Here is a 14075-nt window from a genome sequence, read left to right as displayed (position 1 = left end):
AAGACAGATGGAAAGGCTGAAATTAACTTAAATGACCGTAGCGGCTTCTGGAATCCCTCATCATTTGTCTGGGAGATGTTACATCTTCAGTTCGGCTTCCCACAAGCACGAGTGTATTGATTTGTTCCACACAAAGTCCACTAACTGAAAAGAGCTTCAGCCATCGTAACAAAGGTAGAAGACACATGAGCTAACGAGTTACATTACTGCTTTCAGACGGGCATTGATCGGGCTGACCTGAATCTCGCACACTCTGAAGCGAGGCAGAGGGGGATTCTTGATCTGATTCTTTAGATGTTACGATAAGCATCTGTTGTCTTTTGAAGCTTATCTCGAACCCATCCAACATGAGTAAAGATGCATGACCTCCAACGGGAGCGGATGGAGAGAAAGAAAAGAGATCGGTCAGACGGGAGGCAGAATCTAGGAAGTGAGATGGGGAGACGGTGACAAAGTGTCAGAGGAGAAGGTCCTTAACTGTGTATTACCGGTGTGACAGTCGACAGAAGAAATAGATTTCCCTTCTCTCCTATAGGACACACCGGGACAACTGTGCCAACAGCCTTTGAAAGTCTCATTCATCAAAACGAAACATTTTCTTTCCTTTCCTTTATTTTTTTTTACATTGGAGACGGTCCAGATGTTGAAATGCCTTCTTAGATGGATGCAGTCCCAAACGTTGGTTTTTATGTAATAGTTATGCATGCGAGCCCAAACCAGTTTCTCTCCTTGGCAAAGGAAAAAAGTGTTTGTGGTTGACTGACAGTCTTTATGGGATGTTTTTGTGCAGAAAAATGTGCACATGAATTTTCTGAACAGGTGTTGATGCAAAATAAAGCAACCGATAACTCGCCGTTATAAACTATCTCTGTCAGACTCGTAACTTGGATATGAGAGGCCTCCAGCAACGGCTCCCTGTTCACGTTTAAACTACTGTTTGCATCACATCCTCAAAGGCACACAAGCCATCTGTTCTTTTTATTGTTTTTTTTTTCCCTCCAACTAAGCTACTGTATGCTGGATGTTCACTATGTTGGCAAAAGTTAATGGACAAAGGAAAAAAGTGTAGGGACACCCCAATAATTGAACATTTCATTTAACAAAAGAATGGGCCGATATTACATCCTCCACTCTTCTGTGAAAGCTTTCCACCAGAAATTGGCTCAAGACATTTTCTCCCATTCAGCCACAAAAGCATTAGTGAGTTTGTTTACTGTTGTTGGGCGATGAAGCCTGGCTCAGTTCTATCTCAATGGATGAGGTTGATTTCGAGGTCCTGTGAAGGCCAACTTTGTGCACGGGGCTATTGATATGTTAAAACAGTTAGATGTGTCCACATGTTTTTGGCCATATAGATTATATACCTCAAATATGACATGTCAGACTCAATATTTTGATACATGAAAAGTGTGATTGAGGCTAATCCGGTCTGCAAAACACATCTGAAGACTTGATCATAAAGAGCTAGTGGCAGCTTTGTCGATATAAAAAACAGCACCTCTTACAAGGCGGCAACCTCCGGATTTGAAAAGTGCCTGAAATTGCATTTTTTTTCTAATAGCCACTAGGGGGCAACTCTTTTGGTTGCAATAAGAAATCAGATTGTATAGAAGTCTATGAGAAAATGACCCTACTTATCCCGTGATCAGTAAAAAAAAGTATAAACACAAGTTTTATGGTCTCAACTGCTAGTTTCAGGTCTTCTTCAAGACAGTATGATTTAAAAAAAAGGAAAAGCCAGAAAAAAAAGACATTAAGCCAAGGTGGCTATGGTCAAAAACCAAGATGGCGACGGCCCAAATTGCCAAACTCAAGGCTTCAAAGAGGCAGTCCACAAACCAATGGGGGACGTCACGGTGATTATGTGCACTTTTATCTAGAGTCTATGCCTCTAACATGGACGTATACTTTGTTACTGGAAGTTCAGTCTTTACCTTGGAAATGGCAGTTATCAAAACAATCTCAAGGACCACTAGCTGTTCTGGAGCTTTGGAGATTGTTAGACTCGCAGTAACTGGACTCGTACTTTCTCTGCAAGGGCCTGCTCAAAAGAGAATGTAATGTGATTTTTAAATTGGTTTTCCTGAGGAGTTTTATGAAGTATAGTTTTGCTTGGTAGACTCATAACGCACGGGTCAATTTGTACTTTAGTAAGTGTGTGTGTTTGCGTGTGCTGTTGCTGCCTATATACCGAAATATATTCAATTGGACATTTTGGCTTTGGTTCAAAGACGGTGCTGCGTCGCTGAGATTGATGAAACATGATGGACCCCGTATCGTCCTAAACACAAGATGGTTTTGGAAAATGAAATGCCTTTTCATAAACAACGTTGCTCGATATTGAATCAGCCGCCAGTTTGTGGAGAACATGGGGGGGCAGAAAATATAAGAGAGGGGGAGACGCTGTGTGGAGCAAATGAGTGCAATAGAGGAGAAAGAATATGATAAAGTGAGAGAGAGTGGTGAACAAGCTCCCCGGTGCTCTATCAATATGGCTGTGGGAATGAGAGTCAAACACAGATCCACTAGAATGACCAGCAGTAAAATAATAAGAGTAAGATGGATGGTTAAAAGTAAAACAAGAAATAAAGGGGGTGGCGTGTAGGAGAGAGAAAGTGATGAAAGCGTTGTGGTTGGAAAGTAAGAGAGAAGTGTGCGGTGGTGAAAGGAGGTGAGAAAGACGGTGTGTCTCTGGGGACTGACTCGGGGTACTGACTGTTGCTTTGGGGGTACAAACACCCTGTAAGTGTTTTATTCCCCCCTGTTATTTTGAAGTGGAATTGTACAAGCTCACCCGCATCTCTTAGGTTTCATGATCTGCAGTGATACGTCTGAGAACATGTGTGTTGGACAAGAGGTAGCATATTTTCAAATCATGGAAAACTGTCTGGCTTGTTCATACTTGATTTTTAGAGTTCACACTTTATTTTTTTAATTGAACGCTAGAAATAAATTATATCTACAAGTGTTTTTCTTTTTTTTATGTTTGTGTAATATTTATAGTAATTCCATTTAAGATACAACAATGATGAGATGAGAGTAGGTGGAGAGCAGCAGCTTATACGGTATATGGTGCAAAATTGACATTTATTGTCCAGCTGCCATATGGCTAGTGAATGTTCAAATTTGACCAGCCACTCAATACATAACCATTGTTTTTTTTGTTTTTTGCTGGTGAGTAATGCAAATATTTTAGGCACTTGCATATTTGACCAGTATTTGGTTAAATGGTAGTCATTTCTCTGTTCTCAGGCTATTTGGTGGAAGTGCTCAGTGACTCCAGTAATCTGTCTTTTTTTCTGTCTGTGGTGGTTTTCTTTAATTCTGATAGTGACCTGGACCTTCACCCTCAGACTTCTTACAGCTGTATAACATTAAATCACACAAACCCACCTTTGCCACAAGAGCATCCTCAGGAAAGCGTAAACATTTATTTTGCGACCATGTGAACATATCCAACAAAGCCATAGCTAAAGAAGATGTGTTTGAGTTTCACCTTGTACGTACCTGCACATTTTCTATGTACAGGTCAGTAAATCACCGATCCTTGCACACCTTAATTCTAATGTTACATCCTGGTGCACAAAGGTGATTCAACAGAGCGTAAGGTAGCATTTAAGAACTCCGGCTTTCCTTGGTGTCGTATGTAAGTATGAAAAGTACCTTCAGTGGCTCTGTGAAGGTTAAAGCCACATGCATTTGCCTTCATCAACCACCTAATGACAACACCACAGTTTGCACATTTAGGAGACCTTGACTTTCAGTTTGTGTAATTATGAGCTTAATGATCTGAGCTGTTAATTAAACTTCATATTCACGCTAAATGATTGCGTCTTCCTTCCCCCATATCTCTTCCTCAGTCTTTGTCTCCCTTTTTTTCGTCTTTAATTCTTTGCAGCTCTCCTTTTACCTTTTCCTCTCCCTAGAGGAGGCATGTCATTGAGATGGATTCTGTCAATTTTCGTGTGTGTTAAAGAGCTGGCGAGAAAGCAGGCAAATGAGTATTGAAAACGTTTCAATTCATAATCGATGCGTCATCCGATCGGCTTTCTTGATAGGCCTTTTGTAGAGACCACCGATCAAACTATTTAGAAGAAAAATATCGAACCGATAACAATTCTTGGCCGATCGATCGAAGCACCCTTGATCATGACCCGATGAATCTATTGCAGAGCGATATATTTCAGCATATAAGGCCTGCTTGACTTAGCAGAGCTGGACACCACACCGGCAGAACGTCTGTTGGACAACGAGACCATAATCATCTCAGAAAAGTCGTTGCCAATGAGCTAAATAAATAGCCTGTCTTACAGCCTGTTACCTCACCAAGCACTCTCTCTGCTGCCCTGCTGAGATCATTGAACACTCACATTGACTGCAGTTAGTTGACCTCAGCGGTGTACTGTGTGTGTGTGTGTGTGTTTATTTGAATCTTTTATTTCGCTCCCCTTACATTCAGCCTCCGTCAATGAACGGCCATGAACAGAAATGCAGGCTTTCATTGTGCTCGCCTGGCTTCTGGCTGATATTTGTGCGGGTGTAAATGGCACCGCTGGCTGAGGACGCTATTGTGTCGTTGCTTTTTGTTGCCAAAATGATGGATTATACTGGAAACGGGAGGAAAAGGACCTTTAGGAAACAACGACCCGTTTATCAGGACATAGTGGCTGCGAATGTGACACCGACTTATTTGCATGATGGATGAGCCTATTCTCCGACTTCAGTATTCATTTCATTTCACTTTGTGTACCTGTACGCTAATATGCGCTCACTGTTTGGCATCCTGAAGTGGTCCGTCTCCAAACTGCTGCACGAAAACCAAGTCCTGTTACCCAGAGCAGCAAAACACAGGAACTAAATACCTGTTCACACAAAAAATAGATAACATTAGTGACTTAACACTACTTTTTGAGATCTTGACTACAAGCAGTGGGACTTAGCTACGGGTCGATCACAGTCCAGGAGATCCTGAACGACAGCTGTTCAGCATGACAGACGCACACAGGGTTGAACTGTTGCCTTGGTGCAGCTTTGTCTTCACCTGTTTGAGAAACTTTTTGGGGCAAGTTCATTCGTAGTTCACCTCTGTTGTTTTGCTCTGAAACCATTTATGAATGACCACAGCTTTGGAATGGTGTAAAATAATGCAATGTAGGTTGTAAAATACAGCCCTTCAGTTGTGTGAATCATCATTTCTGCTATTTTTCCGTCCCCCCCTTTGCTTTTTGCCTTCTTCTTGTGTCAAAAAATGATTGAGGCTGCAGCTGAAATGACTAATATTTTTGACAAACTGACAAATTTAAGAGCATTTTAGGTGCAAAATAAGGCGGCTCATCTAGGAGAGACATGAGGGATTATTCTAAACGACCTAAACTGAGTTGTGAGCGGTTATCTGTGCACATTAAAAACACCCTCACCAACCCTGTAAAGATGCTGCATTCGGGGGAAAAGTCCGACTGAATGAATTGGCAGTTATGTAAAAACGAATGCCAACGGCAGATTGTGGTACAAGTGTTTTTATTAACACGCATTCACATCCTCATGTTATAGCAATAGATGCAGCGGCGGTATTATAAACCATATCGCTGCTGTATCTCGGCGTGGAGGCCGAAAGCGGCAGAGGGGAGTGCGAGCTGCTGTGGTGGTTGATGTGGAGTCAATGATGGGGCTTGGATCAGACACGTATAGACTCGTATTAGAGCTAAGTGCTTTCTGTCGTATTATGCTGCGTACACGTAGCCAGTCAACCCCCGCGTGAAATCAGTTAAATTGCAGCTGTAATCATTTCCATGGAGGTCAGTCATGCAATCCATCAGGCACAGCAACGAGTGTATATATATCTTGCATGTGCAGCGAAGTCAACATTACAGCAGATTACAACACCCCCATAAAAACGCTCATAAATCTCATTCCCGTAAACATCAAAGTGCTTTAGGACTCGAGGATAACGGCAGAAGTGCTTGAGCTTTCTCTCTATTACTTTATGAAAACGTATGCTATGGATTTGTGTGTGTGTGTGTGTGTGTGTGGATGCTGTCCGTTTCCAGCAGGAAAAAAAAAAAGACGATTGAAGATTATGCTGCCGTGCGGAGTTAATCATCATTATTACAGTCCACTTGAGAACAATAAGTCATCCTCCGCATCAGCATACAAACTATAATTGCATCCAAAAATGAAAAAAAAAAAATAATAATCGTTATCATTTCCTCTGTATTAGCTTGTTTCTGTTGTTGCTGTTGGATACATTCCCTCCTTTTAATGGACTTTGTACACTTTACTGTATAGGAAGTTCTCATTATTATTAATCCTCCTCATACTGATACGTGCAATATGTGGCACAAATTCAGTGCCACATATTTTTGATGTATCAAATACATTTTGACAAATTGCTACATTGTTTATTAATTGTTAAATAGTTTTAGCAGTAATTTGGACCCCTCACATGACCCTTGGCAAACCTCACACTTGTTGTCCATCAGTCAACAAACACACAGAGAGCCAGGGCCGTTGTGTAACAGTCGGCATAGTTTGTAACCCGGGGTTGAGGCGGTAGTTGGGTTCCCGCCCGCCTACGTTACAGCTCCTCCACTCGATTTCTGTTACAGAGGGATGCCGACGTGGCCGTGAGTTCTGCGTTCTGTCGTCTTCTATCGTACTGCGGCTGTTCATATACTTACAACCGCTTTGTGAACATGCAGGCGGAAAACATTTCAAATGTTCCAGTTTGTATCTTGCTCTGCGGCCTGACATGATTCAAGGGCAAAACAAACAGTGTTGATGTTGTGTGCTGAAAAGCTGAATTATTGTGATTATATATTGAATACATGCTGATAGAATGACCTTCTATCAGCAGCTCCCAGTGATGGCGCACGGTGACTTTTGATATTTTAAAGAACATCATTAAACAGAAAACCTGTGGCGGCATCGGTCAATTAAATGTAAATTTTTTTTGTGTGTTGGCCAATTTATATTTGAGCAAACCAGGCGAATCTCGCAGCATCTCGGGGCTTGGAAGGATTCACGGTTGATTTATTTATTATTTTTTTAAACCTAACAATTGCTGACCAGTGAAGCGTCAATGAGCGTCCACTTTCAGCAGCACAACAATGTATCACCAGCAGGACGCACCGGCGAGCCGACGCGGCGCGAGCGCTCATAGACGTAAATAGACACGCAGTCGGCACTTAAAGCTAATGTCTCTCCAGACAACCGTGACAGGTGGTTCTATGCATCTCAATTACACCCCGCTCATCCAGCATACCATTACAAACAATACAATGCAGAGGATTCTGGGAGAGGGAGGTAGGCAGTCACCTAGCTGCATGTGTGTTCACGTACATGAACACAAGATTCCTACAATAACAGAAAAAGCGCACACACACACACCTGCTATGCATTTGATGTGCAAACGCTTGTGTTTCCACACTGCTGACTGTGGCTGCCTGCTGTGGCTCTGTTGTTTGACAGCGCTCACAGCTCCATTAGAGGCGGCGGAGGAATCCGTCTCAGTCTGATCTGCGATGTGTAAATGGACCGTGTCCGCCGACCAGGCGGTGTTCATTCCGGCGGGGCTGTTATCAGTTCATCATCAGTGTGACACGTCGCATTGGAGTGGATGGGGAACGCCTGCTGTATTATTGTGATTTTTGAGATGGCAAAAGCGTGAAAAATGTTCATTTCGCTCAGTCTGTGTATTAAATGTTTCTGTGGAGTTTTCCTCTCTCTACAGCTGGCCACAAAGCAGCAGCACTCACACACTTGGCTGGGGTTAAGCGCCGTCAAAGCAAACTTTAAATGATCTCTCCTTGGCACTTCCCATTCTATTGAACCTCAGTACTTTTTGAATTGCAGACTACACTAAGTGCAGAAAGCTGCTATGTGATGGTCTAAAATGTTTTGTCTGACGGTCATAGCGTGAAATGCTGTAGGTAGTAGAAGGTTGGGGAACCCCATGGCCTGCATGGGCTGACAAGAACCCTCAAATGAATATGAGACTGATCCAGAATAAAGTCATTAAACAGCAAAATCTAGAGATAGACTAACTAGCAAAACCTGTACTAGTAAGATAATGGAGAACTAAAAGAATAAGTTAATTATTGCCTTTTTCCCCCTCCAGGCTTTTGAGAGAATGTTACGATGGTGTTATATGACAGTGAAATGGGCATTTTTTGTCAGCTGTAACCACAGGTGATATTAAAGGTCGTCCGCGTTTTCATGTTTTCAATCTATTTCTGACTCAGAACAGAAAAGAAAACATCACATTGTCCCCGTTCATCTGTTGGTGTAATGGTGTCATGGCTTTAACTCCAAATCAAGGTGGATGCAAAATGCTTTGTTCAACACAAAGCTCTGTTTTAAACAGTGAGCAAATGCGTAAATGAACATTTCTTGTAGTCGTATTATAATACTTTCCTTTAAGCTTTATATCATGTTTTTTCCTGCTGACTTACCCCTCTTCGAATATTTGAGAGGCTGTAACGGTGTCGTTCACGGTGCCCAATATTAAAACATCTCTCTTCTGTCTTTCCTCTCTGCAGTATGAGTTCAAGGTGAAAAACATCAAGAAGAAAAAAGTCAACATCGTGGTGTCTGTCGACGGCGTGAGAGTCGGCTTGAGGAAAAAGAAAAAAGTGAGTGACCTTTTTATTTGAACTCTCCTTTCTGTCTTCTATTCGAGGATCTTGTCCTTGGGTACATTGTATGTGTCTTAACAGGATGCGTTGATCCCATAGAAGGGTATGCTGACAAGAAGAAGAACAATGTGAACGTTGTTTAAACCAATGAGCTGATGCTGATTTCAGTACAGGCTACAATGTCTGTTCTACTGGGCTGTGATTGGCTCTCCTTCGTTTGAGAGTTTCTTATGTTTCAACATGAAACTTCTTTTGATTCAGCAAGCTGATATGTTTTAATGAGACAAGTTTGTCTTGTTTGAACAAGATGAGTTGTTATACGTCATAATTATGAGAAATATATAATATGTGCTTTCGTAATTTAGGATATTTGTGCTCGCTAACTGCATTAGCTGTCTCGAGTAACAGCGCTTAACCACAGCTAACGGGACTGTAGTGACTCCCGGTGGCTCGCTGACTCCGGCTCTGTTGTTGCGTATCCATAGAGGGGAAAGCACTGAAAACTCTGCGCACTGGTCTGCATACATTATCCAGAGTAACGACAGATGAAGCTGCTGGAGTCTTGTGAACAGTGTATGGATTCTACTTTGTTTGCTTCGTCCCCGCCATGCAGCTCATGAGCTGCGCCGCAGATATGAGGCTGATGGAAAAGATGAATTAGTGAGCGGGCTTTCAATTTCCTGCTCCCTGCGTGTTGGAACTCTCTTCTTTTGCTGAAGCTTCTGTCCATAGTTGGACATATTTTTAAACCATGCATAAAGATGACAGCCTTGGAAGTTTTATCACTCAACTGTTTTGCACATGCAGACCTAAACAATCCTACTGTGGGGGTTTAAGTGCTAACACGGACAAATTAAAGAACCAGTCCAGACCTTTTCTGGTGGTGGTGATCAATCCTCTTTCAGACGGCAGACAGAGGTGAGAATGGAGACATTGTGAGGGTGGACAAAGAGCCTGAGAGGAATTGTAAATACGGGGGAAGATGTAGAAGGAAAGTGAAGGGAGGAGCCAAGAGAAAACATTAAGGACACGATGGTGGGAGTGTTGAGACCTGGAGACAAGTGGGTCTGTGTTTCCCGGCGTGGTGACAGCTGTAATCCACAGAGGCGGACCGGAGTGGACATCACCTGCCGAGAATCACCGGGAGTCTGACAGCCGGATGCAAACAAACGGGAGTCACTTAGTAGTACCGTCCGTCCTCCTCACCAGGCACGCATCCCGGTTTTTCACCTCAATTCATTAGTCCAGACTTGAAACCGTTGGGTGTTTTTCTCAAGGTTCCAGGCCGCTCTGCTGGAGTCCCCTAAAATGTGTTTGACATTTAACATAAAAGAAGTATTGAACTGTTTTTACCAGCCTGCGTGTTGTTACTGCAGGAAGAGATCGGCTGACATTTTATAATCCACTCATAAGTCACATTTCCTTGTGTTTGCATTGAGATGACATACGATGAGATAATAATGCATCTAAATTCAGTGCAAAGCTGCGGCATTAGCTAGAAAGTTGCCACTAAAAATACTGTCAAATGTAATGCATTGAAATTTATTGAACAAATGAGCAGCTATTAGAATTCATGGTCTAAATAATAAAACTTTTAGTGCTGCAGCTTGAAGGGCGACATCTGTTGAAGAAGGTGCGGCCTTCCCACACAGTCATGACAATGTGGATATTAAGGATGTCTCTATTGCATGTAAGTAACAAAGGCGGATGTATTGACCTTGACTTGTAAATACAGGCAGATGTACATCTCAGATCCACATTAGTGTCTCATTAAAAGGAGGCTTAGTTAAGTTGTCTAAACGGTCCTCTAAGGAGCGTGGACGGTGTGTGGACGGTACTGCAACGTATCCTCATTCTACGGTTCGGATGATGTCCCACGAAAAGTTACTCCTCCTTTTACGTGCGTTTTCCGACGAAAGCCGACAACACTTGTCAGTTCCCGCTCATAACGTGCATGCGGTCTTTTCAAAATAAATTCACAGGAAACTCAGTTAGGTTTAGGCAACAAAACTACTACGGCCCGTGTGTGATTTAGCTGTCTTTATACGTCCTCGTTCAAGATTACGTGGATAACATACAAAACAATTTTGTGGGATACCTACAAATTTTGGCGCATTCTTTTTCGAAGGTATTGCTAGGCATGCTGGATGAGACCAGTCTGGGATGGTACACGAATTGGACAATATGTGGAATATTGCTATGACCGCATACGATTATCTTTTTTTTATTGGACCTGCCTGCCGGCTGTGGCTCATGTGGGGTTGCATTGTATGCGTTGGAAAAAGTCATAAAGTAAAGATTAGAATTTTAATTTACAGTGGAGAAAGTTAAGGAACCAGCGTTTTTATGCCAACCTTTCACCTCTAGTATCTGTCAGCTAAGATCAGCTCTGATTGTTCTGTGTCCCATTCTCTTAAAAAGTCATGCCGTCCAGGTAGGTTTTCCGCTGGTCAATATCAGATCGGGTCCATCTTGTCTGAAGAAACAAACCAAGGGAGTGAAGAAGGGAAGGAAGTGATTTCAGTGACGGTCCCTTCTGCGTCGTATTGGCTGATGATGTTGATATTATCGCCATCATCGAAAAGGCTCAATGTCAACCGGCGGGCTGGAATGAAAGGACGGTTCGATGGAAGGATGTTTTGCCTCCACCTGGTTCCTCGTCTCGTTTGGGTCCCTCGCCAGAAAAGCTGAAATGTCAAGTGTGAGCGTCGGCAATCTAATTAGTACATCTCCGAGTGCGTCGGATGAAATGGAAGACCGGAGCTGTGTGTGTGATTGACTGATTGAGTCACCAAAGCTCTGCGGAGATAGAAATCGATATGAATAATTCCTGTGTGCTCATGTTTCTGACATTTTGAGTGTGACATTAAAGTAGAAAGGTAGCTTTAAACAAATGGACAGACAAAAGGAAAATGGACAAATATAAATGAATGTCCCGAGGACGGAGTTGTTATGATATCTGCACCGTTCCTTCAGTCCTTGGCTTTATATATTAAAAAGCTTAACCCTGGTGTGAACCTACAGTGTTGCCTTTGTTTCCACAGAAGAAGGAGTGGACGTGGGATGAGAGCAAGATGATGGTGATGCAGGATCCCATTTACAGGTAAGCTGGCCACAGTTTGTACGTCACATTTCTTTTCTCTAGCTTCATTTAAAATGCTCATTTATTTTTGTTTTGAATTCCCCATTCTAACGGCTTCCGTCCTCGTGGTTCATTGGGCCCCGCTTCAAACGCATTTTAATCCAAACTTGATTAAATGCACCGCGGTGACTCAGGAAATGAGAATCTTTTGTCTCCGTCACTGCGAGCGCGGACATTTTGGAGAAAGAAAAGGATATTGTGGCTTGTTGATGATAACTTTTACTGACTCCAGGACAGGGTACCACACAGATTTAAAGAAAAAAAGAAATGAGTAGTTTGGAAATGTAACTGCATAAACATGGTATATGGATGAGTAGAAGACCACTGAGAACCAGGAGTACAGACATGTGACAGCAAAATGTTGTTTTTTCTTCCCATGGCTGAACAATATAGTCATTTCTTTCTAATATTGCATTTTGAGAAAAGGCAATTTAGCAGAGGCTGCAATAAAGGCCATTTTGAAAATATATTTTAGTAGTGCATGGACTAAATGAGCAAAGCAAGGATATTGAAAACGAGTTATTGTAGCCGTCACAATATTGACACTTTCAGTTTTAATACCTCGAACCATTTGGGAATATTATCGCCTCAACTTTTCATTAGTCCAACCATTGAAAACACCATAAAGGTTTATCATTCAAATGACTCGTATCCTTAATATGGTCGATATTGCTCTCTGTGAACCTGTTTAACACATTTTAACTGTGGCTGGCTAAAATGGAAAATAGACAGCGAGAAGGAAAAAGTGGAATACTACTGAGAGAATATCAGGCTTCAAAAGTCAGAGACCTTCTGGATTAAATGTAAGATCAGAATGAATGATTGATGCAGATCAGAGTAAATGTCATCAATAGACGCGGCCGCAGGGACAGAATTACAAGCATTACTGTGTGTGTGTGTGTGTGTGTGTGTGTGTGTATATGAGAGAGAGGAACAGTATGCTAGAGAGATCTGGGGTGACATTCCTCTGTTCCACCTCACAGGATTGTGACCATAAGGTCCAATTCATTCAGGCCAATTGCCGCAGGGGCATAATCCTTTGATTTTAACACACACACACACACACACACACACACACACACACACACACACACACACACACACACACACACACACACGAGGCACAGTACTGAGAGGCAGCTTGTGGCTAAGGTGGCTCAGACGGATTCGTTGAGAAATGAGAGGAATACTTTAAGATGTCCGCACCATTAATCTCTTTTTAGACACCACACACACACACACACACACACACACACACACACACACACACACACACACACAAAGTCACATAGATGTTTGCTGAGACCTGTGATGGGTGCATGACTAAACTAGTAAGGAACAATCGTGTTCTATAGAGGAGTAGAAAGCCACAGACTTGAATGACTCATTCTTTATCCTCTGTTTCTCGGTACACACACACACACACACACACACACACACACACACACACACACACTCTCACTCCCAGGCGGGCACAGCTCAGAAGTGCATCCAGGAGCCCCGGTGGAGCTTTGGGCTTTGGAAGTGATTCTGTCAGAAAGATGGATTTTGCCGGGCAGTTTGTGTAAGCATCTTTAGCTTAGAAATTGTGAAAGATCTTGTTTGGTTGGAGATACTCCAGCTTGTCCCACTCATCTGAGCCTTGTGCCCAGTTTTTAATGTTACAGTCACACCGCTGGGGGGGGGGGGGGGCCTCACAGTGTCTCTGTCTAGCAGAGTACGATGGGTAAGTGCCATCAATCAGTCCCCGCCGTCTGCCGAGCTGAGCTTGACGGATCCCGATGACATCTCATCTTTTCTGTTCATCTGACGGTGGTCCAAACAGTCGTCTCACTCATTCAAAATTTGGCCTCCGCTGTGTGAAATGGAGCCTCTAATCCTTCCACCTGACGGGCAAGGATTTATACTTCACATAAAGCTGGGCACACACGCTGTAAGATTTCAGAAATGTTGTGTAACTCCAACTCACACAGTAGGAGCATAAACGTCTGCAATGGAAAAGCCAAAGCTTTTTGGCCATACTGTGCTCACACTGTGTGGCCCAATCATTGTGAGAGGAGGAGGAGGAGGAGGAGGAAATGTCACAGAGCGTGTATGCTGTTGCCACTGCTCGATCGACCTGGCCTCCGTATTTTCCGGCCAGAAACGGACTAAAATCGGTTGCGATTCTTGTTTATTATTTGACACCAACTATATATTTAACAAAACCAACCTGCAGTCCTACATCAACGGTCATGAATGACGAGATATTTTTGAATTTGTTGCCTTTCCCCTACCATATCTCCACCAAGTGTCCACCA

The 14075-nt window shown here is 42.8% G+C and overlaps 1 protein-coding gene across 1 annotated transcript in view; it reads left to right on the top strand.

Moving 5' to 3' along the window:
- nos1apa (nitric oxide synthase 1 (neuronal) adaptor protein a) overlaps positions 1 to 14075 on the top strand; it is a 112313-nt gene that overhangs the window by 38332 nt on the left and 59906 nt on the right. Inside the window, exons 3-4 of the mRNA XM_076088695.1 lie at positions 8538 to 8630; positions 11678 to 11736. Of these exons, the coding sequence (XP_075944810.1) occupies positions 8538 to 8630; positions 11678 to 11736 (152 nt within the window). The remainder of the gene's footprint in view (positions 1 to 8537; positions 8631 to 11677; positions 11737 to 14075) is intronic.

Source organism: Anarhichas minor, unplaced genomic scaffold (assembly GCF_050575085.1).
Source record: "Anarhichas minor isolate MPS153535 unplaced genomic scaffold, ASM5057508v1 ptg000010l, whole genome shotgun sequence".
Taxonomy (NCBI): domain Eukaryota; kingdom Metazoa; phylum Chordata; class Actinopteri; order Perciformes; family Anarhichadidae; genus Anarhichas; species Anarhichas minor.
The sequence above is the reverse complement of the archived record's forward strand: the minus strand, read 5'-3'. Positions and strand labels throughout refer to the sequence as shown.